Here is a 22,827-nt window from a genome sequence, read left to right on the forward strand (position 1 = left end):
ACAATAAACACAACATGCCATCTAACTAAAACGGGCAGCAGCAGCCATCTAACTAATATGGGCTGATGCCTTTCTATTTACTCTAACAGTAAATGTAGAAAAATTAACCGGGATAGGGAGAAACAAGGCCTAATGAAAAAAATTACACCCAGAAGCAATGAATATTCCTAACTACAATACCTACAAGAATAGTAAATGTTAACTAGTTTTAAAGTATAACAAGAAATTTTTAGATAAAAATAGTATAATAACGGTTATAAAGGTAATAAAGGTTGGTTCACTTAGTCAGTGCCAAGATGGAAGCCTCCAAACTGTTTAGTGGCAAATTAGATCTGGGGAGCTTCACTAGAGCATGATGGGATAGGAATACAGCCACAAGCTAGTGGAAGACCTCGAGCTTTAGTATATGGCCGAGTCGGAACAAACCCAACCAGTAAGAATGAAGGCGAGACAGGACAACATAACATCATTAGTTTTCCTTTGCTAGATGTATACCATACAGTAAAGCAGTGTAAATCATGAAACAATTAAAAAAAACTGTGGTAATATAAGCACATACCATATTCATATAGAGCTTAATATGTTTTAAGAATTTTATGCTAATATTTTGTTTAAATTAGACCATTTAAGGTGTTCATTTAACTTTCTATTTATAACCTGTATATAATTCTTTATATGTACATTATGTAGAAGAACACACAATACAATGTTTTGCTGATAAGTAGTTACTCTCTTTGGTAGTCTTTCTATGTTATAAGCTTGTCTGAGACTGCAGTACTTAAACAGTCTATCATAATGGTATAGATAGAGCGAATACTATTTTGTTTTTGTTATTTTTAGATTGTTACTTCAAGCATAAGTAAATCCACTAGTTATTAAAAATAAAACTTAAGTAAACAAAAATAAAATCTCATTACCTTTTTCCTTTTAAGTTTGTAGTTAAGTTAAAGGATTTCATTCATTTTACATACCAGAAAGCTTCATAGAATTGCCATTTTACTAATGTGGAAGCCCCTTATAATTAAGATGAGTGAGGTATAAAACAGAATATATAAAACATATGATCAAAAGTTATTTGTCATTTATTTTTTTCTTATTATTATCTGCTTTTTTCAAGTCATTTTCTCACCTTGATGCTTTAGAGAAATTCTGGACAAGTCAATTTCTTCCGTTTCATTTAAAGTTTTATTAGATGTCAAAAACAACACAGCTGCTTCTAGGGTATGAAAGGTTTTAGTATCATCTGGAAAAAAAGATTTTAAGTCTTGCAGGAAAGAATAAGTCAACCTTGAATTGTCTCTTCTTCAGTTCTTTTATTAAAGGTAAACATTATTTTCCTTTAGAGATTACTTCAAATGAGTAGTCATTGTCAAATCTTATGATATTGTCTTTAAATCTGACAGGCGACTTTGACCATGCAGTTTTCAGCATCAATTCCTTGCCCTATGAAGAAATGAGTCTCACTATTACTGAACTTGGACTTTTATTAACTTTGTTAGGAGATGAAGGAACAACCAGTGACCTATGGGCTCTTTCAATTCTATAGGACATTAAGACTCAGGTAAATTCAGTACAGTGGGAAGCCAGGATGTGAGAAATTTACCATTTTTATCTCCTTCAGTTTTTTCTGGTAGTCCATAAATATGCAGATTATTTCTTCTAGACCTATTTTCTAGGTAATCCAGTTTGTTTAATGAAGAAAGAGTTTTGTTTAGAGAGAAACTCAAGCTGAAGTTCTTGTTCCATAAGTCTGCTTTTCATTCCATTTAATGTTCCTTCAATGCCTTCAATCTGAATCTTATATTGCATTATTAATTCTTGTAACGGCTCCATTTGTTGTGTGCCATTTTCTTTAAAAGAGTCGAGTTTATTGTCCAGTTTGTTAAATTTCAAAGATAAATCCTGCATAGTAGACAATAAAGTTTATATTTCCTTTTTCATTGTCTAGTCTTGTGAAGTGTTCTTTGAGTAACTTATTCTGAGGAGAAGTCGGAGCCCTTTCTGCTTGAATTTTGACAAAAAAAAAATCAAAGAACTGAAACAAAATAATCCAATGTAGACTTCCAAGGGCTGTAGTAGAGGTTACTCAATGAGTTTAAGCAATTTTGAAGTCCCCGGTTTTAAAATTTTCTGTCAGAAATATACTTAGATAACAAGAGCTAAAAAAATGTGCTGTCAACCTGTCAGCATCCTGGCTACTCCCCCTGCAGTATAAATATCTTGAAAGTATTAACCTTCTTACCTTTGTAACTATAAAAGTACAGTTCAGAAGTTTTAGGCATACATCTCAACTGTACCGAATTCCACAAAAAATATGTTTTGAGGCTCAAAATAACAGGGTGCCACGGATTCCCGAGTGGCTCCTTTAACTCATTATATCTAAGTGACGCCTCCAGGTGCATCTGCAGTTAACTCCTACTGACACCTACATGCATCAAATATTGCTTGTTCACATTTGCATCAATAATTCCAAAACCATGTTTTAAAAGATTTCATCTTAAAGCTTACACAATGGCCAACTCATCTGCATTAATATCTGACCTCTGTCTGGTGCAGGTAAAGAGATATTAAATGTTGTTTTTATGATATTAATTTATATGTATACAATATTCACATTTTTCTAAATATTTCAACAACCAAGTAACGCAGACAGAACTCTTTAGTCTCATATGAAAGCTCTCAGCTAGATGAACAAAATGCAGCTGACGATATTGTAAGTTGTTTACAAAATATTACAAATGTAAGTTACTGTATTTACTGTACCTGAACAAAATTCAGTTTAAGACCTAGAACCTAAAGAATACTAATTACTATAAAAATAGTTTGTACTGAAGGGTTTGCCATTAATACTTCTTTCATAACCATTATGGTTTCAGAGATATATTTTTTGAAACGTGAGGACATAATTTGATGCTGTGAAAAGGCCATTGGAAGGTACAGTGCAAAGTTCCTGAGTTCCACTGGAGTGAATAAAGTCCCACTTTCATTTTTTTGTATTTATTTGTGGTTCCCATGTGCTTGCTGTCATCATCACGCAGCACCAGCGTGCTCCGCGTTATCATCAACATGCAATTGTGGACGTTGTTAAAAGAGATGTGACAATCCTCTGAGCGATCTGGGTGGTTAGACCAAAGGGACTTGGAAGAAGTAGACTTCTGTATGTTTTTCTTTGTGTGTTTACAAGGATTTTCTTTGGGTAACGTTTGTTGAAGACTAAGAACCTGACCCTAACTCCAGGAGCAAGACTGAAGATTGAACTCTGTTTTTGAGGTATGGAGACCCTGCTGAAGTAATTAGTTAAGCATATACTCGGTGGCAGTATTATCGAACTGCACTTGTGAATCTCAACCTTGCTAACTGTTACACCCGCACCTGCTGCTTTTCAACCATGTAGCCTAGTGGATTCCATACACTAGATCGAATTTTCACTAATTCGAAATAGTGCATGGAATGCTCACTGCAGTGAAAGTGCACTTAATCGAAAGTGCACTTACGCGAAGTTCAGTACAACGAACGGGTGTTGTACTGAACTTCCGTGCAGTACTCACGGACCTTAGGGTTAGGGCAGGGGTCATGGTAAGGGGATAGCCCTATGGGCTATCCTCTTACCATGACCCGTGCCCTAACCCTAAGGTCCATGACGACTGCAGCGCAATGAAGGACATAGCAATGTCCTCCACTATGGTGTGATAGTCACAAACCTGAGGGTTAGGGCATGGGTTAGGGTAAGGGGATAGCTTTACTAACTATCCCCTTACCCTAACCCGTGCCCTAACCCTAAGGTCTGTGACTATTGCACCATAGTGGAGGACATAGCTTGTTTTTTCATGTCCTCCACTGTGCTGCGGTTCATTCGGTGAAGTGAACTTACACGAAAGTTCACTTTCGTTAAAGTGAACTTTCGCATAACTGAGGCTTTCTATTACAAGTTCAAAGTAGTGAACATTCGTTCTTGTAATAGGAATCCAGCTTAGCATATTCAAAATAGAATATTTTTTCTGAGCACCTCTCAGAAACACAATGGTTCATGAAGTTAAAGTTAAACTTTTACTGTAAGGATTAACAGCAGGATTGTTGTGCTCCCTTATTAATAGTACAAAGAAAAAAATAGATGTGTTAGTTGGGCTTACAGGGGACTGATATCAGGTTGCGTGTAGAATATATTTCAGGCTAGACTGCAGTTCATGTTTCCTCCTTTGTTACGGGTTACCCCTCTATTTCTTTCCTATCTTCATTATTTGTTATTATATATAAAGTTGTTTAAAAGATGTACTTTGCTTGCTTAATGGCGAGCTTAGTCATCTTAAAAAAACAATTAAGATTATGACAGCAGTATTGCGAGCATTTCTGCAGTGTAGAACACTCAGCTATTCAGCGTTACAACAGGATACGAACGAAACTGTCACAATCATGACTGAATCAGATATATTTTAAATATTGCTGTTGTTTAATTAAAAATTAGTATGACATCACTGTTTAGATTACTGTGCATTTTTAAATGCTATCTGGCTCTCTTAATGCTAGTCACCATTCAGTGACTACAGTCCTCAGTGATTTCCAGAAGAGTATCACTAGTTTTATGAAACAGACAGCAAGAATCGGACACAAAATCTGGAAGATTCTGCAATGACAGTGACATTTATGATGCACAAAACTGTGTTTGGTGATGTTTGCACATTTTTATGTGAGATGAGGAGAAACAGCTGGTGTAATTAGCACAATATTGTTCTAACTACACCTGTTCTATAGGAGGAGTTAATAATTTCGATCTGCCTCAACATGAAATGTGCGATTTTCTATCAAATCATTAAGGATTAAATAACTAAATAAAGACAGACATCTGAGTTTCAGACATCATATCCTTCAGAAAATGTAACTCAAAACCTTTTTTAAGTTGGTAATACGAATCTTTAAAACCAGCCCCTAATTTGGGGCCTTTGTCCCCATAATTTTTGTCTTTGTCTACGAAGTAAAAAGATTTGACTGCCAGTCCCTATAGCAGCCATTGCCAGACAGACTTGTTAGTCGTTATTTTTATTGGCATTGCAGGCTGCTATCTTTTTTCCTTCTTGTAAGTTTGATGGGAATGGATCACTTGAAGCAGCAGCAGCAGAAGTACTGAGCATCACAGCACCGTCTTCAGGGTTCAGGGCAGGCAGAAACAAGTGCATTGCACGTAAAGTTGATTGAGTGCCTCCTCCAGGCACACTCCCCTTTTTCAGAATGAGAAGAGCATTGAAAGTAAAATAAAAAAGAACAGAAATTAGTTTCAAATGATTTATGTGATGTTATTGCAGTGGCAGTCTCACTGGCAGTCAGTGTGTTAAAGGAGCAGGCGCATTCATATTTTTCTGGATCGGCAGTTAACTCAGCACTCAACAGCAAGTTGTCATGATGTTATTTATTATGTGAATGCGATCGATCATCACTGCGATGGTGAGTTAGGCAGAAGCAACAAAGAATCACTGTGCAGGGACAGGAGGAGGAAGCTAGTTGGCTTAACTTCTTTGTTGTTGCACCTTTTGTTTTTGTAGAGGCAGTTAAGCTGTGTGAGCACACATAATCTGCTTTAGCACATGACTGCAGTAATCAAATGAGTCTCTGTAGTTTGTGAAAAGGATACAATTATTGAAAGAAATAATAAAATATTAAAGTTTAAGATAGTTGAAATAAGAAAGACAGGAGGAATTACAGTTAATAATCATGCTATACCTCTTATTCAGGTAACATACGGATGCAAAACCAGTTCTAGTAACATTTTTAAATAAGTTAAAAAAGAAGTTATGTACTCACCATAACGTTCCAACTAAGTAGATAGACTTCATTTATCATCAACCTGTGGGATGTCGAATCCAGAGCGGAACCGAGACGGTAGCTTCACCAGCATCTGATCTGAGCTTCAAGCTCCTCCCCCTACCCATAATACTCCTCCATCTCTTTTCTTCCCTCAGATCAAGTTTGCTATATCCCCTCATATGAATCTGATCCAATAACTTTCACTAACAAAGAAAAGGTGGAGAGCCGCAAAGGCACTCTCTCTTGCCTGCCAATGCAGAAAACATAAAGAGAAGGTCAGGGGGAAGGAGGGAGGGACGGTTGATGACAAATGAAGTCTAAATACTCAGATGGAACTACCAAAACCTAGGGGGGCCCTCATGGAAGGATATTTCAAAGCACAGCGGAGCCAAAGGATGCTCTCCCCCTGGAAACCATGTCCAATTTATAATGAGAAATGAAGGTGTGAGATGAGGACCAAGTAGCCACTGAAGAAATATCATCCAAAGACACTCTAGACCAAAAGGCAGCTGATGTAGCCATAGACCTGGTAGAATGGGCATTTATCCTATCCGGAAGGGACATAACCTTTGTCTTTGTATACCTGAAGGATGCAAAGAGAAATCCATCTGGCAATGGTTACCTTAGAAACCAGTTTGCCCAGAAAGGGTGTAGCAAAAGACACAAACAACTGATCAGACTTGCGATAGGCTTGAGACCTGTGTAAGCAGAAACGTAGCTGTGTATGCACGTCTAATAAATGCAATTTATATTCACCCCTGTTCTGAAAATTTAAGAAAACAGGTAAATTGATTGATTGATTGATATTTGTTTCTGAGGTCACATTAGGCAAGAAAGAAGGATTAGTATGAAGTGAAACCCTGTCTTTATGAAAAATCATATATGGAGGTTTGACAGATAACTCCTGGAGTTCGTTCTGACACTTTCCTAACTGAGGTAGTAGCCACTAGAAAAGCTGTCCTCCAGGATAAAAATTTTAAATCCACAGAAGCAGCAGGCTCAAAGGACAGAGCAACCAAAGTTTGCAAAACTAGGGTAAGGTCCCAAGGAGGGGTAGGATCTTTAACCGGGGGTCTTAAAAGAAAAGTACTTTTAAAAAAGGTTTTGCAAAGTCTGGAGTAAGCTAAAGAAGCCATGTTCTCACCTACATGGAAATTGGAAATGGCAGCCAGTTGAACTTTTACTGTAGATGAGCTGGCACACTGCTGGAAAATATATGCCAAGAACTCAAGGTCAATTCAAGTCCGCTGGAACAGGAGCTGTGAAAGGGTCCAAATCCCTCTGAGAAGCCCAGAGAGAAAAATGTTTCCATTTGCTACGGTATATTTTTCTGGTAGACAATTTATGAGCTGCCACCAGAACAGTCTTGACCGGGGAAGATAGACTGGGAGTCCTAGCAATCAAGGGAATTGGAGCAGCCAAGCAGTGAGCTTCAGACTGCCCAGGTCTGGATGAGGGACCCTCGAGGGGTGCAAAATGAGATCCGGTATCAGATCCAAGATCCAAGGAGGCACTATCAGATGAGACCATAGAAAGGGAAACTAGACTTGGCGAGGCCAGAATGGGGCAATGAGGATGAATCTGCTCCCCAACCGGCAAACCTTCTGGAGAAATTCTGTCATGAGAGGTAAAGGGGAATAAGCATAAAGGAGATCGGGAGGCCAAACATGGACCAGAGCATCCCTGGGGGATGGCCCGTGTGAGGGGATCAGAGCGAACAACTCACTGCACTTCACATTGGAAGGAGATGCGAAGAGATCGCAACAAGGCTGACCCCACTTAAGGAAGATCTGCTCCACTACTGAAGGCTTCAGAAACCACTTGCAAGGCATTAGAATAGTCCTGCTCAGTTTGTCCGCCAGTATGTTGGATTAATCCAGAAAGTGAGTTGTTATCAGAAAATAGCTGGTGGAGATCGCCCATTTCCACACTCTGATGGCCTCACGACAAAGGAGGTAAGATCTGGTTCCTCCCTGCTTGATGTACCAGACCACTGACATGTTGTCTGTCTGAATTGCAATAGTTCCCAGAAGAAGAAAGGCATGAAGGGCCTGCAACACTAATAATTCCGCCCTCATCTCTAGAACATTGATATGCAATTTGGTCTCGTTCAGGGACCACGTGCCTTGGACTGTCCTGCCAGAAGAATGCCCCCCCCCCACCAGTTGGGCGGCATACGTGGTTACCGTGGCTTGGGGAGGGGCTGCAATAAATATTCGTCCCTTGACTAGCTCCAGGGAGCTTATCCACCAGAAGAGGGACTTCCTGCACGCATTGCTTATATGAACTGGATGTGTCAATGGCAGAAGACCATTGAACTGCTAGTGTCCACTGTAGAACTCGCACATGAAGACCAGCACAGGGTAGAAGAGTAATGGTGGCCTCCATGGAACGCAGGGCTCTTAAAACCACCTCGGCTGGAGGAAGATGAGACTGAAAGATCATAAACATATGAAGTTGTAAACTTTGGGCTCTCTCTGGAGTTAGAAAGACCTTGGGCTCTCTCTGGAGTTAGAAAGACCTTGGACTGTAACGTATCTATCCTCACTCCAATGTAGTCTAAGACATGAACTGGGTCTAGAGAAGACTTGGAAATGTTGATTGAGATTCCAAGCAAGTCGGATAGCTTCAGGAAATAGTCGCTGGCCTGACAAAGTAGATGCCTGGTGGGGCAGCAAGGAGCCAATCGTCCAGGTACGGGTAGACCTGTATCCCCTGAAGTCTCAGGTGAGCCGCTACTACTGCCATGACCTTGGTGAACACCCTGGGAGCTGTGGTGAGACTGAAGGGTAGGGGGCTTGGAACTGAAAGGGATTGACCCCTAGCCAAAAGCAGAGGAACCTCTTGGAGCGTCTGTACATTTTGATGTGGTAGTACGCATCCTGGAGATCTATTAAGCACATTCAGTCATTCTCCTGCAAGTAAGGTAGGATGGATTGTAGAGTGACCATCCGGAACTTCTCTTTGGCAACTGACAGGTTTAGAGTGGAAAGGCCCAGGAGAGGCCTTAGGTCCCCTATCTTTTTTGGCACTAAAAAGAACCTGGAATAGATGCCTTATCCAGACTAATCTTGGGAGACAGGCTGGATGACTTGTTTCCTTAGCAGCTTTTCTATTTCAAGTGCTGCTGCCTCCCTTTGCACAGGTGGAATGTCCAGGAGGTGTTTAGGGGAAAGGGAAAAGACACAAAGGGGGAGCTATAACCTCTGGATATTATATGAAGCACCCAGCGGTCTGATGATATGGACCCCCAAGCCATAAGGTGCATAGAAAGATTACCCCCGACTGCCTCTAGAGCAGAGCAGTCGGGCAACCCCTCAGGGCTGCTGCGCGGATCTGTCCGAGAACGGTTCTCGAGACCTGAAGTTTCTCGGACACCCCCCCCGCCTCTGGGCCAGCGTCTATCCAGACCCCCTCTGCCTCTAGGCGAGAGTGAGTCCTGAGTGCCCTCAGGAATACTGAGACTTCTGGAACAACATCTTCTTTTGCCACCTCTTATTCCTGGAAAAGGATGTTTGGGAGTTAGAGAAGTGGATCCCACTGGCAGACAGAGTCTTCCTGTCCTTCTCACTCTGGACCAACATCTCACGAACCATCTTTCCAACAGGGAAGAACCAGCATAAGGGGCATTCACAAAAGAAGCCTTAAAGGGTTCTGTGAATTGACAAAGCCCGAGCCAGGCATGTCATCTCATGGCAACGCCGGACTTGCTGCTCCTTCAGCAGCATGCGAAAGGAGGTGCATGGATGTATTAGTAACCACTTTGAGTGTGGCCATTCGTGCGGAGAATGTACATTTATCCTCTGGTGACATGGACTCAGAGGGCGACTCAGTGAACTCCTTGACCAGGTCTCACTGTAGTCTAGTTACGTGGACCAAATAATTTGTCGTCCTTATAGAAAAGGTTGCTGAAGCATAGGCCCGCTTTCCCAAATAATCCATCGTCCTGGACTCATGGTCAGGGAGATGGACCATAGAACTTTCCTGGAATAGTTCTTTTGTAGTGGCAGCTGCTACCACCATGGCATCCACTGGGGACCTCTTGTTCCAATTAGGTCTGGCTACGGGAGGGTTCAGGATTTTATTGGGGCATCTGGGGAATGGCTCCACAGTGTCCGGCTCCTTCTATGCCCTTGTGGTAATAAGGTCCACCAAGGGATCTGCAGGGGGGACACCCAGGAGGTAGACAGGCCCATGTCGAAGGTCTCCAGGAACACCAACTCGTCCGAGGAAGGCTTCGGGGTGAACTAACCCCCCCTTTCCCCTCTGGTGCAGGATTTCCATGATGTCTCTAAAGGAGATATTGTCGGGGGGGTGATCTAGGGGGAACCTTCCCCTTCTTCCAAATCAGTGTCCTTAGTGAGGAACTCTGGAGAGGAGTCCTGGTGCCTCCTTTTGCCCATTCGTTTACAAGGAATCTCTTCAGTGGGACTCTCCGGAGAGGGCTCATAAACTACCTGTGGTTCCTTGAGGGAAACAGTCTGGGGCACATTGAGCACGGGTTGTCCTTGCATGGGCAAAATGGCTGAAGATGTACCCAGAGGCAAGGGAGTCAGGGCGGAATCTGATGAGATGGTCAGGGGCCTCGATCCCCTGGAGAGAACCCTTTCCACCACATCAAAAGCTGAGGGGGAGTGAGCCTTCTGAGAAACTAATAAGGAAGCTGCTCTCCCCGGATCTGGCATGGGGATCAGAGCCAAGCATGAAGGAGACGAGATACTAAGGGGTAGGCCTTGACCCAACAGCATCAGAGCCAAAGGAGAAAGACACAACCCCTCGGATCTGATGCCCAGACTTCAGCTCAGAGAGCTGCTCGGGTCCAAACTAGTCGGATCCAACATGCTCAAGGTAATGGCTGGCATCGAGGTACACAGTACCATCAGCAGCGACCCCCTGACTCCGGGACCTCTCAGATCCATGAACTCCAATACCGGGGGTCGGACCGGAAAAGGAGATATCAGGGCGAAAAAGGAAAGCGAACTCCCCCAGAGGGAAAAGGGGCTGGCAAGACCCCTATCTAAATCTGGGTGCAAATAAACCTTTGCATCAGTTTGTCCATATCCGTTTCTGATAAACTTCTGGTGGACCGCGACAAGGCCACCGACGCCATCCCGGAGGGTCAATGTATCCAGTCCCTAGAATGAGGCATAAAAAAGTGAAAATCTCAGTGATTGGAGCCGAGGAGAAGCTGGCCTAAAAAAGAATAGCTGTTTAGGAGGAGGGCCCACAAGATCCGAACGGTCCTGGGATCTCTTTCTCCCTTTGTCTCTCTCTCTCTCTCCCTCTCTCTCTCTTTGCTCCTCTCTTTTCTAGACTCCCTATCCACAGGCCTATGTCCAGGAGGTTGAGTCCCAGCCTGGGAGGGAGAGGAAGAGACAGTGGCTGAAGTGGAAGGAGTGGTCACAACCGTGACCACAATAGAAGTAGAGGCAGCCGCCTCCAGAGCAGGGAGAAGTCCCTTGAGGATCAGTTTTGCCCTACAATTCTTTAGGGCCCTGGGGTTGAACCCCGCACAAATAGGGCAGTCCGAAGAAAGATGGGCTGCCCCCAAACACACAATGCACAGAGTGTGGCCATACGCCAGGGGCAACATATGGCCACACTCTGTGCACTTTCTAAAGACCAGTTTGGCCTGCTGATCTGCCATGACAACAAAGATGGTACGATGTACAAAATACTTTAAACTACCCGACACCAACACTCACACACAACTCACTCACAAGGAGGGGGAAAGGAGATAATGCCTACTCTACCTAGAACACAGAAAACTTTTTTTTTTTTTTTTCTAATGGAAACGCAATGGGAAATGAAGGGGAGGGAAGGCAAAGGGCAGAAGAAACCTACCTACACCTACAGCAACTCTAACACCCACAAAAAAGCAGAAAAAGTACCTACCACGTCTGGAACTCTAAGACCAATCTGCTTGGCAAAGCGGCGGCAAATGAGATCTGGGAAGGAATGAGATGGAGGGGTATTATGGGTAGGGGGAGGAGCTTGGAGCTTGGATCAGATGCTGGTGAAGCTGCTGTCTCGGATCTGGTCCGAAACAGACATCCCACAGGTTGATGATCAAATGAAGTCAACTACTTCAGATGTATTAGTTTAAAAAAATGTTTACTGAATCTGTGCTTTAGCCTCACATTATTTTTGGCTTTGCACAAAAATTTTGAGCATATCCTGGCTGCATCGAAAACATAATGCTTTTATAAAGTTAGTTAAATCAATATGCATTATGATCTGTGCATACCTCTCAAGTGTACCTGATTATTAGGAAAGTTCCTCATTTTCAGTCATAAAAACTGGATGATGTTGCTCATTATTCCCCCACTGACAGGGTGTCACACATAGTGTTAAGTTTTTATTGCTTTTTTTTTTTTTTAACCAATATCCATGGGAAATAATACTGAATCATATTAATTCATCAAAAGATGTTTTTGTAAGTATAAAGTGACACATTTTAGCCATCTTGTGAGCTTCATAGCTGAAACAGATAGTAAGCTACTAATAATTGTTCCTCATTTTACCCTTAACGTGTCTTCAGGATCTGGTTATTAGCTTCATATAAATAAAATTATACTGTTCTGGTTACATTTTGTATTACTTTACCTGTTTTTCAGTTTGTGTTTGAATGTTGGTATCCCACATTCCATTAGAGTGGACGAGGTTACGTCATTATGTATGCAAATTTTATTTTAATCACTGTCCAGATTTTTCCCCAATTGTACCTACGTTTCATGGGCTTTTTTCCAGATTTTTGATATTTCCAGGTTAACGGTATGGTTTTAGGTGCAACTGGTCAACCACAAGCAGATACAGCAATTGACTTCTGTGGGGAAGTTACTATGTTCAGTAAAACCTTTGCCACCTTGAAGCATTCATTTTCTTTCAAACTTCAAAAAATGGAAATCTTCTGAAACAATTACTCGACTGAATGTGTGCCAAAATGAACAAATGAAACAAATTAACAAATGAAAATGCAGTCATGTCAGCAATAGTTTCAAGTTACAAAGAAGAACTGAAGACGGTACCTGCTGATGCCAGTTTTATAGACCTGATGATGGTACAAGTACACAGACAGACAAGAACTAGCTTATGTAAGGGAATGTTCAGATACTGGAAAATCTGACCAGATCATAACTGATGGTGGGAACCAGAAACCCTAATGTCATGAATACTGCTACAGGAATCCTCTGAAGAAAGATAAAATAATATGCTCCCTCTGACAGCTATAAAAGTATGTATCCTCTTTTACTGCTATGCATATATGTAGACTTAAAACTTGATCGGTCAGTTGCATTCCACTTGTTAAACGATCACAGTCAGCAATAACATCTCTGTATCTTTTATTTCAGTACTCCTAGTCATATGATCTTTTTACTTCAGTGCTCATAGTCACATGATCTTTTTATTTCTGAGCTCTTGGTCACATGATCTTTTTATTTCAATACTGTTAAGTCACACACACACAGTCATACTAACATGCTGCAGGTGTGGCTTATCACAGCATATCATAATAATTTACCCAGATAATGAACTCACGTTAGCACGATGCTCACAACACAGCTTTAGGTATCACACTATTAATGAACCATATTGTTTAACTATATAAAGGCTATGAATATTTCAGCGAATTTGACTAATCCCTGCACCTCAGTCACAGTGAGATTGCTATGCAATAAGTCTAGATCAAGCACTGAAAACATCAGCATTATTACTGGAACTAAATCACTGAAACTACATTAGTAAAGAAATCCAATGTTTTACTTATTTATGATTTGTCAGTTAGCAAGCTGCATAACAACATAATTCCTACCTTATTACCTAAATGTCTTGAATTCTGATGACTGAATAAAAAAAACAAATGCTCCCGTGGTAGCTTACCGAAAACACTGACGAAGGATTTATTACGTTCCTGTTCCGGCTCTCCTGCATCTTCACAGTTGACGTAACAGCTTGGAGTTGGATCCCAGCTTTGAATCACATAAGTTACGGAAATCCAGTTACTTCCATTTGTTTTACTGTTGTTAGGTTCCTTTATTTCAAAATCCATTTTTGTTATGTTTTGGCAGTTAGTGGTACAGTTTTGAGTAATTTTGTCTCCATGTCTCACAGTAGGGTAGAGTGGTTCAACAGCTACAGTTATGGAAGCCTCAATAACTGAAACAATAAGGGATGGTTATGAATTAGCATGACAGATCTAGGATGAAAAGCTGCATATCACTTTGAAAGAATATCATTGAAACCCAACTCAATGTCTGCTGTAAAGATTTCATAATGTGTACATTTTGTTCTACCAAGTCATTATGCATCAAAAAAAAAAAATGCATTTCTCCACCTTATAGCTCAGTTTGTAATTAAAAATGTTCCTTGGACCAGCCCTTCTCAGTTAACAAAGTTATATAAGTAAATAAATGATTAAAATTACCTTAACATATAAGATACTTATTTTCATAAATATTCCATATATTGCTACTGTATTTGTTAACACATTTGTTATACATTATTCCAAGATGCACTATAGTTGCTTGGCAAACTGTAAATTAAACCCCGATTAGAGAATTAACGTTCTTCAGAAGTGTGTTAACTTCAGGTAATAAAAAACGCTTCATAGCAACATATTAAGCTGCCATGAAACTGTTGGGTATTATTGCTTACACAATTATGTCACTGTTTTCGAGCATCTGCATACCTTAATTTTCAGTTCTAGATTGGTTACAGTATATAGTTAAGTTGTATTTGATGCTGGTGTTACTTTGAGTAATCAGTTTACATCACAGGGCATTGCTGAACCACACTGCACTGCATGCTTGTTAATAATGTTGGTGAGATGTCTGTCACAGTATAATATTGAATCACACTGCTGCTTGTGGTGGTGGCTTATGTCATTACGCATTGCTGAGCCATAGGGTACTACATAAGGTACTCATGCTGACAGTGGCGCTTGTCATTATGCATTAGTAAATTAAACTGCATTGCACAGTCTGCTGATGCTGGAAGCAACTTCTTGCTATAGGTTGTACAGGTCGTTAATGCTGGCAATGACCTGTTCCATTACGCACTGTAGAAGCATGCTGCATTGCACAAACAGCTGCTGCTGGCAGTGACCATTTGTCACAGTGCATTATCGAACCACAGTGTGCCACACAGACTGCCCATGCTTGTAGTGACGAATCACAATGCATTACTGAACCATAATAAACTTTACAGACTGTCAATGCTGGCAGTAATAATTTGCAAAACAGTGCACTACCAAACTACTGAACTACAGTATAATATATAGACTGCTGATGCAGAGACCTGCATCACAAATGCATTATCAAAAGATACTATACTCAGTAGACTCCTGATATTAGAAGTGACCTATGTCACTGTGAATTAATGAGTAATGCTGCATTTTACTGATAAAACAATACTAAGCATAAACATAGTGCCTTTGTAGATGCTTGCAGTGGACTGAGCAGTCTTCTTCCAGTCATGGCTGGCGCACCTTGGGTAAAAACAGCATGTTAGGTAACTTGGACCTCTATAAACTACCAAATATATATACGTCGTTCTTTAATAGCATACATAATGAATCTCTGACAGTTATTTTGTATACGTTTCTGAACCCCACAATCAAGACTTCACCTCTGACTGACCCATTTATTTTCACCACCTTTTAACATCTGAGAACACCAAGCACTGGAGGGAAGGGGTGGAGATAGGGACAGTCATACCCTGCAGGGAGTCAGGAGATCATTTTGTTCCTAACTCCCACTGCCTTTTGCCAACAGGTATGTTACAATGTCTTGAACACTAGGTTCTCCTGCAGATGTCTGTCCCCACACCTGCTATGCTGGTCTAGACAGCAATAATCCCCTTGGCATGTTTACAGCCCCACATCTAAGCTGCTTACAAGAAGCATACTCCTGCAGTCTGACCCCAGGTGTCTGTTCTTTAGTTTGATACATACCAATCTCCCTTCACAGGGTGGAGAATCTGCTGTCTTAATCTCACTTGCACCTTTCCCCAGCTGACTCCTTCAAAGGCCATGCGACAAATCAGACTGAGGTCATTTTCAGTCATACTCAGAACTTTATCCCTGAATTGGAGCTAATAGTCAGTGTCGTGGTGTATGGGGATAAGGCCTGGAAGACATCCCCATAATACGTATGCCCAGAGATTTCTACACTACATAAATACAAACTCTCCGAACCACTTAGCCCACACATATCACCTAGGAGACGCAAATTCCTGGACTTGGTCCTCAGCAATATAGGACAGCTTTGTTCCCGCCAGTAGTAACTTCCTCTATCATAAATAGGACCATAAATTAGTCACAGTAGCTTTCAGTATTATGATATCATGGGAAAGCTAATCTATGAAAACTGAGTGATGACCTGGCTAAATTTAACATCCCTCTCCAACATGATGACCCTAATGAGTATGTGAAATATTTTACTGCTGAATTCTATACACATATGAAAAGCTGCATAGATGTATATCTGAGAGCAGAACTGAGAGCAGCTAAAATATAGCTTACACTAGTAATGGTTTTAAATGAACAGGAGATGGTGCTATTTAAATACAAATAGATTGAGTTTTTAATGAATAAATTAAACTTTTGGGTAATATATAGATTTTTAATCTATGACTATTTATTGAAATGAATTTATTTAAAATGAAATATGATTACATGTACACACAGATGGAATCATAATGGTTTTTTGGGAGAGTGTTTGAGTTTTTATAATGTTTTAACATAAGTCAACATATTTACCAATTATTTATAGAATTGTATGTAATGAGCCTTTTTCTATTGGTTTAGATAAGATGCAATGTATTTTTATTGGTTGTTTTAAACTTAATTAGAGTACTTAATGAGCAATTTGATACGAATAACTTGTCTGATGAAGTCTTACTGGTGATGTGGACGAAAACGCACAGTGTTTACAAAGCGTTTATGATTTGTGGACGTTTACAATAAAGCGTGTTCTTTTCCAGTTGGTGCAGTTTCCATGTGTTTTGGACTTATAGATGTATATGTCCCAAGCAGATACACTGCCAAATTTAAAAATAAACTCCTATGGTGGACCCCAAATATAAACAGGCTCTACAATAAAAGAAAAGCACTCACTGTACAAAGTAATAAATGTAACTATCAAGATGTCAAAAACACACTTTCTAAACTTAACAAGCAACTGTTGTCCCTGATCAAATCAACTAAAGCTAGATATGAAGTATGAATAGCCAGCAAAACAAGCAAAAAACAGCACCACTTAAGCAAAGGGCTTTGAGTGTGTGTGTGTGTGTGTGTGTGTGTGTGTGTGTGTGTGTGTGTGTGTGTGTGTGTGTTCACATGACTATAATCAGGCCTTTCACACAAAGCATCTTCCATAGTTTCTTCCATCCAAACTGATGGTATTAATGGCTTCTGAGTTTCTCAGCAATGGAATTTGGACTTGCAGGGGAGCTGCAAGTGAAAGATCTGCTTCTAGTTTAGGAATGTAACCCCTCACTGTAATACTGGGCTTGCACAGTGGGTCCAATGTACATTGCTGTGGTGCGGTTATGTGTTAGGGTTAGTGAAAATGTTTATTTTAAATCATATGGGTCCAGACATCTATAGCCTTGTTTAAATAAAATGATAAACCTCACAGTTGGTGGTTCTGCATTTGCTTACTGAAGTAATTATGTGTGTACATGTTTAGTAATACCTCTGCTGGTTGTCTCAAAGGGTGATTGCATGAGGACCTGCAATATTAGAGGAACTTCCCAAGGACGAGCTGTATCTTTGATTGGTGGTTTCAACAACAAATGCCTTTTAAGAAATTATTTGAGATCTTGAGGAAAGCATAAGAACAAGAATGTGAACCAAAGTGAAAGTCTGAAATAGGAGCAAGCTGCACCTTAATGGCAGAATAACTTGCACCAGAATGAAAAAGGCTAACCAGAAAATCCAGAACAGATGGGCATAGGGGAAGAAAAGGGATCCAACCCTTTGTCCACGGCCCGCACAGAAAACATTTTCCAGTTAACTTTTGTAGATTTTCTGAGTGGGCAACTTTTGAGAAACAGATAAGATATGAGCCAGTTTACAGCATAAAGTGGGTTCACTGTCCATCACTGGAATTGGAGAAACTATGCAGTTAGTTTGAAGGATTTGATGTCTGTATGGGTGATGCCAAACAGGTGAGAAAGAAGATTCAGTGCATGATCAAACCCACATGTTGGTTGTAGAAGATGAGGCCACAGGTAAGGGAATCATATTTGTCAGGATCAGAAGGATATGATGAGAATGACAGCTACCTTACATAGAATCTTTGTACAGGAATTTCTTTATTACAGTACTGGGGGATCAGAAGGATATGATGAGAATGACAGCTACCTTACATAGAATCTTTGTACAGGAATTTCTTTATTACAGTACTGGAGGAAAGCCATGTATGAGAATGGGTAACCAAATGGACTATAGAGTCTGATAGTGACTGTCCTTTTCAACGGATGATGGCTAAATAACTTCTGCAAATCATGCAGTTTGGAGATGCAAAGAGATCACAGCACTGCTGGCCCCAGGCAACCGAAAATTTTTGTTGACAACAAGTATACAGCCACTAGTGAGGCATGAGAATGCATCTGCTCAGCATGCCCACTAGGACATTGGTTCATCCTAGTATGTGTACTGCTTTTAGAAAGAGCTGTGAACACCCATTGCCATACTCTCATGGTCTCCTGACACAGCAGGTAAGAACAAGTTCCCCCATGTTTGTTCATGTACCTGACAACAGATGTTTTTTTCTGTCTGCATTGAGATCACCCACTTGGGAAGGATAAGAACAAGAAGGTAAAACTGGAGGACTGCCCTCATCTCCAGATCAGATATGAAGATGGGCCTCTATAGCGTTCCATGTTCCTTGGGAAATCCTAAACTCAAAATGCCTGCCCACCCTAGTTTGGAGGTAACCGTGGTACCTATGGCCATGGGACAGGTAAAGATAAATGGGCATCTTTGATGCTTCAGACAAGAGTCCATGATATGTGATGGCAACACAGGATAGACAATTTGACTGGGTGATGAACAGGGTGGGTCTATAGCCCCCATTGTACTGATAGTGTCCAATGATGAACCCAAAAGAATTTCACATTCAGAACTACAGCTATTGAGGCTACCATCTTTCGAACCATGTCAGACTCGAAACTGGTCACAAGTGGCATCCCACAAGGTTCTGGCCTGGGACCTCTTCTGTTCGGTATTTACTTTTCTGAGGTACAGGCCAACATGGGAGGACTATGGCTCACCACGTTCGCAGATGACCAAACTGGGCGCCATAATCGACTCTCCAGCTGACACAAACATCCTTCAAAAAGGTCTCGCGGAGATGGATAACTGGTGCCAGAGCCATGGTCTAAAGCTAAATGCCAAAAAGTGTATAGTCATACCCTTTGGCAAAAATAATATGCCCACAAATTACCACAAAGGTGGTAACCCATTAAGTACAGAGAAAGTAATTAGGGATCTGGGGACCCAAGTTGATGGCAATCTCTCCTTTGACAACCACATTGCCAAAGTGGTTAGAAAGACCTTCTACATAGCCCACCTCATCATGAAAGGATTCACATCTAGATCAAGAGAGGTAATCGAGCCCCTTTATTCATCCCTCATCAGGCCCATCATAGAATACAATGCCCCCTTTGGGATGTACCTTACCTGACACCTGCAGCAATTAGAAAGACCCCAAATGTACCTCACCAGGAGGATCAAGGGACTTAAACAGATGCCATATGCTGCTCGGTTAAAAAAACTCCAGCTCTACTCAGTTGCATACCGCCTACTTCGAGGAGGCGATCTATGCCTGACATATAAAGCTATGTCCAACCCAGAATTAATGGACATGCTCCACCTCAGTAAATCTAAATCCCTTAGAGCCACGTGCTCGAGGGACTTGAACCTCAGCACAGAAATAAATAGAACATGCTGGAGGGACAGATTCATAACCCAGAGGCTCCCTTCACTCTGGAATAGAATTCCAATTCATGTTAGGCAGAGCACCTCACTGACTCTCTTCAAGAAGAATCTTGATGAGTGGATGGGGGATCGTAGGTTTGTCCCGGGGATTACTTCCTGTCACTATTAGACAGAGGCACAGTAAACTAAACTTTAAAAAGGGCACAGTATACTCAAATCAAGGGGTGGCGTAAGCCAAACACAATCGGGCTAGGCTTATAAATGCCCCAGGGCAGACAGCCTAGTATGAACCTATGAACCTATGGAGTCCAGCAGATAAAGCATCAGAGATGCTGGTGGAATGTGGAAACTGAGAACATTCTGTGCTTGCATGAGATGGGAAGTCAGTCTTGACTGAGGCAACTTCACAATTTGAGACTCTGCATCTAAATTGCATCCTATCAAATCCAGGTTTAGAACTGGTATCAAGACTGACTTTTTGTAGTTTGTGGAAATGCCAAAGGATTGACACAAGTGGAGTAAATAATGTATTTCACGGATTAAGGATTTTTTTTATGCTTGCAATAAGAAGCCAGTTGTCTGGGTACAGGGACACTTAGAACCCTTGCAGCCAGAGATGAGCTGTGACAATCACTGTGCATTTGTCCAAAACCTGTGGACTGTGGGGAACCAAAAGGCAATGCTTAGAACTTATAATGTCTGGCTCCCAGCTGGAAGTGAAGATATTTTCTGGACTGCCTTGCAATCTTCACATGGTAGTAAGGCATCTTGAATATATATTGAATGCATTCAGTCCCTCCTTACTAAGGACAGGAAGAATGGCCTACACTGTAACCATCTGGAGTTTGGTCTTTCTTACATATGTGATCAAACTACTGAGGTACAAAATAGGCCTGACGCCCTTGTTTTTCTTTGGGACTAAAAGGAATCCTGAGTAGACTCGGGATTCTTTGTTGGACCTGCTGGATTACTCTTATCTTACAGCTTGAGGATTTCATGAGCTACAGCTCTTTGACTGGATGGAATACCTAGAAGTGTCTTGTAATATGGTTTGGATTTAGATGGGAATAATGCAGCCCCTGGATATGATGCCCTCCACCCAGAATCTTATTTTATGTCCATCCAATTTTGAAGGTGAAGGCATAAGCATCTCTCAACTGCCCCCAGAAGGTAGCAGGCAGGGACATTTTCAGTAACACTGAAAAAGTTTGACAAGGGACCCCTTGGTTCTGTGGACCCCCTTTGCCTCTGGAAGGGCATTCACTAGAATTTGCCTCTCTGCCATGGAGAACCATGTCAGAAGAGGAGTCAAAGGCAAACTGCTGAGCTTCTCTAAATCAGAGTCACTTACATCCCACTTGATACCTGGAATAGGACTGTTGTGGGTTAGAAAGCTGAACTCCCAAAGCAGCTAAAGTTGTACCGTATTGGCCTCTCTTAGACAAAGTATCTTTGACTTTTAGAACAAACAAATGATCTAGCATAGGAAGCATGCAGGAGGGATGCCTTAAAGTTGTCCACAAAATCACACAATCTTAGCCAAGCATGGTGGCAAATAGCAATGCCAGTACCTGCTATTCTAGCACCATTGTCTGTGGTAGACATGAGCCTCATGATGATATTAATAATGGATAACATACTTCCCAGTTCAGATTCCATGGCCATTCTTGAATCTACAGTTTGAGGCCTCCTGAGGGAGTTTAGTACTTCATCTGTTATATCCTTCTAGAGCCTCATAATATGTGAAATATATTTCACTTCCCTGAAGAAAAACATCCCTAAACCATAGAACTACTTCCCAAAATGACCTACTGCTCTGTATTCCCTATTAGGTTGACGGGCCATAATTCTTCCTTCAGATAGTTCTTGTTTAGTGGCTGCTGCAATCAGAGTTGAATCCACCAGAGGTCCTTTACTCCAGTGTGGGTGATCCTTGAGAGGAACAAGCACCTTATTTGGTTAATGGAGTATCAGTTTCACCACAATGGAATCCTGCCAAGTCCCATGAAAGACCATATCAATGAGACAATCCTCGGAATAGACCACCAAGGAAGTAGACGGGCTAGCTTCAAAAGACTTGAAGAGCACCCCTTTAGCTTTGGGAAAAGTATCAGTAGACCAATCTCCCTTTTTTGTGTTAATAATGCCATTAGTTCACCAAAGGTGGCATTTTCAGGAGAAGATCTAGAGTACCTTTCCCATTTATCAAGGACACTGTTCTTGGTGAGAGACTCCTGTGGTGGGTCCAAGTCCCTTAACATGCACTTACACTTTCTGTGTTCCTCAGGTGAGAAAAGCTTTGAAGAGTCATATGTATTCCTAGTCCCTCGAGGAAGGAGAAGATCAAGGCTGTCAAGAGATTTGCTGTTCTTGGAGAGAATGATGACAGTGGATGGATGTAGGAAGATTGGAAGGTTTGTGGGGGACCAAGGACTCACATAAATGTCCTCTTCTCATGAAAATGGACAGGCCAAAATCTTATTAAATGACTTCAAAGCCAACACAGGAGTCAATGGCACCAATGAAGAAAGTCTCTGGATTGATGAACCCACCTGATCTGAGGCCAGAACCGCTGTATAGCTGTCACATGAGGACAGGGACGGAGTCAGACCTGTTGAAGCAAACCCTGGCCCTGAGTGGTTGGTGTTCAATTCTTGGGTCTAGATCACACTCGGCTCTGAAGGTCTCTGAGTCAAACAGATATGAGGAACTGTTGACGTTCAAGATTCTAGAGTTGCTAAAGCCAACAGAGGAAAAATGGGATGAAACCTCAGCTTTGAATTGACTGGATCTGAGGATTGAACCACTGAAGGAGTAAATGTAAGGGTAGTAGGTGGCCCAGCCCTATCAGCCCTTGAAGATGACAAATAGGAGACTATTCCCACATTTATCTGAGACTTCCCAAAGGTTCACATCATCATCCCTTCCCAACAGATGTCAATAAGGTTCATAGAGAATTGGATGGACCTAATAGGGGGGAGGAGTCTAGAGCTAATGAACCTTAAAAGTTCCCTTTTTGATGATCAAGAGCCCAAAGGTAGAAGTCTTTCTAATGAATGGTCTGAGATGATGAAGATAGTCTCAAG

The 22,827-nt window shown here is 41.4% G+C and overlaps 1 protein-coding gene across 1 annotated transcript in view; it reads right to left on the bottom strand.

Annotated features, from left to right (window-relative positions):
• The window catches only part of LOC122812230 (intercellular adhesion molecule 5-like), a 423,548-nt gene that overhangs the window by 308,538 nt on the left and 92,183 nt on the right, over positions 1-22,827 (bottom strand). Inside the window, exon 2 of the mRNA XM_044084585.1 lies at positions 13,678-13,953. Coding sequence (XP_043940520.1) covers positions 13,678-13,953 — 276 coding nt within the window. The remainder of the gene's footprint in view (positions 1-13,677; positions 13,954-22,827) is intronic.

This window comes from Protopterus annectens, chromosome 9.part0, assembly GCF_019279795.1.
Source record: "Protopterus annectens isolate FY-2018-M chromosome 9.part0, PAN1.0, whole genome shotgun sequence".
NCBI lineage: Eukaryota > Metazoa > Chordata > Ceratodontiformes > Protopteridae > Protopterus > Protopterus annectens.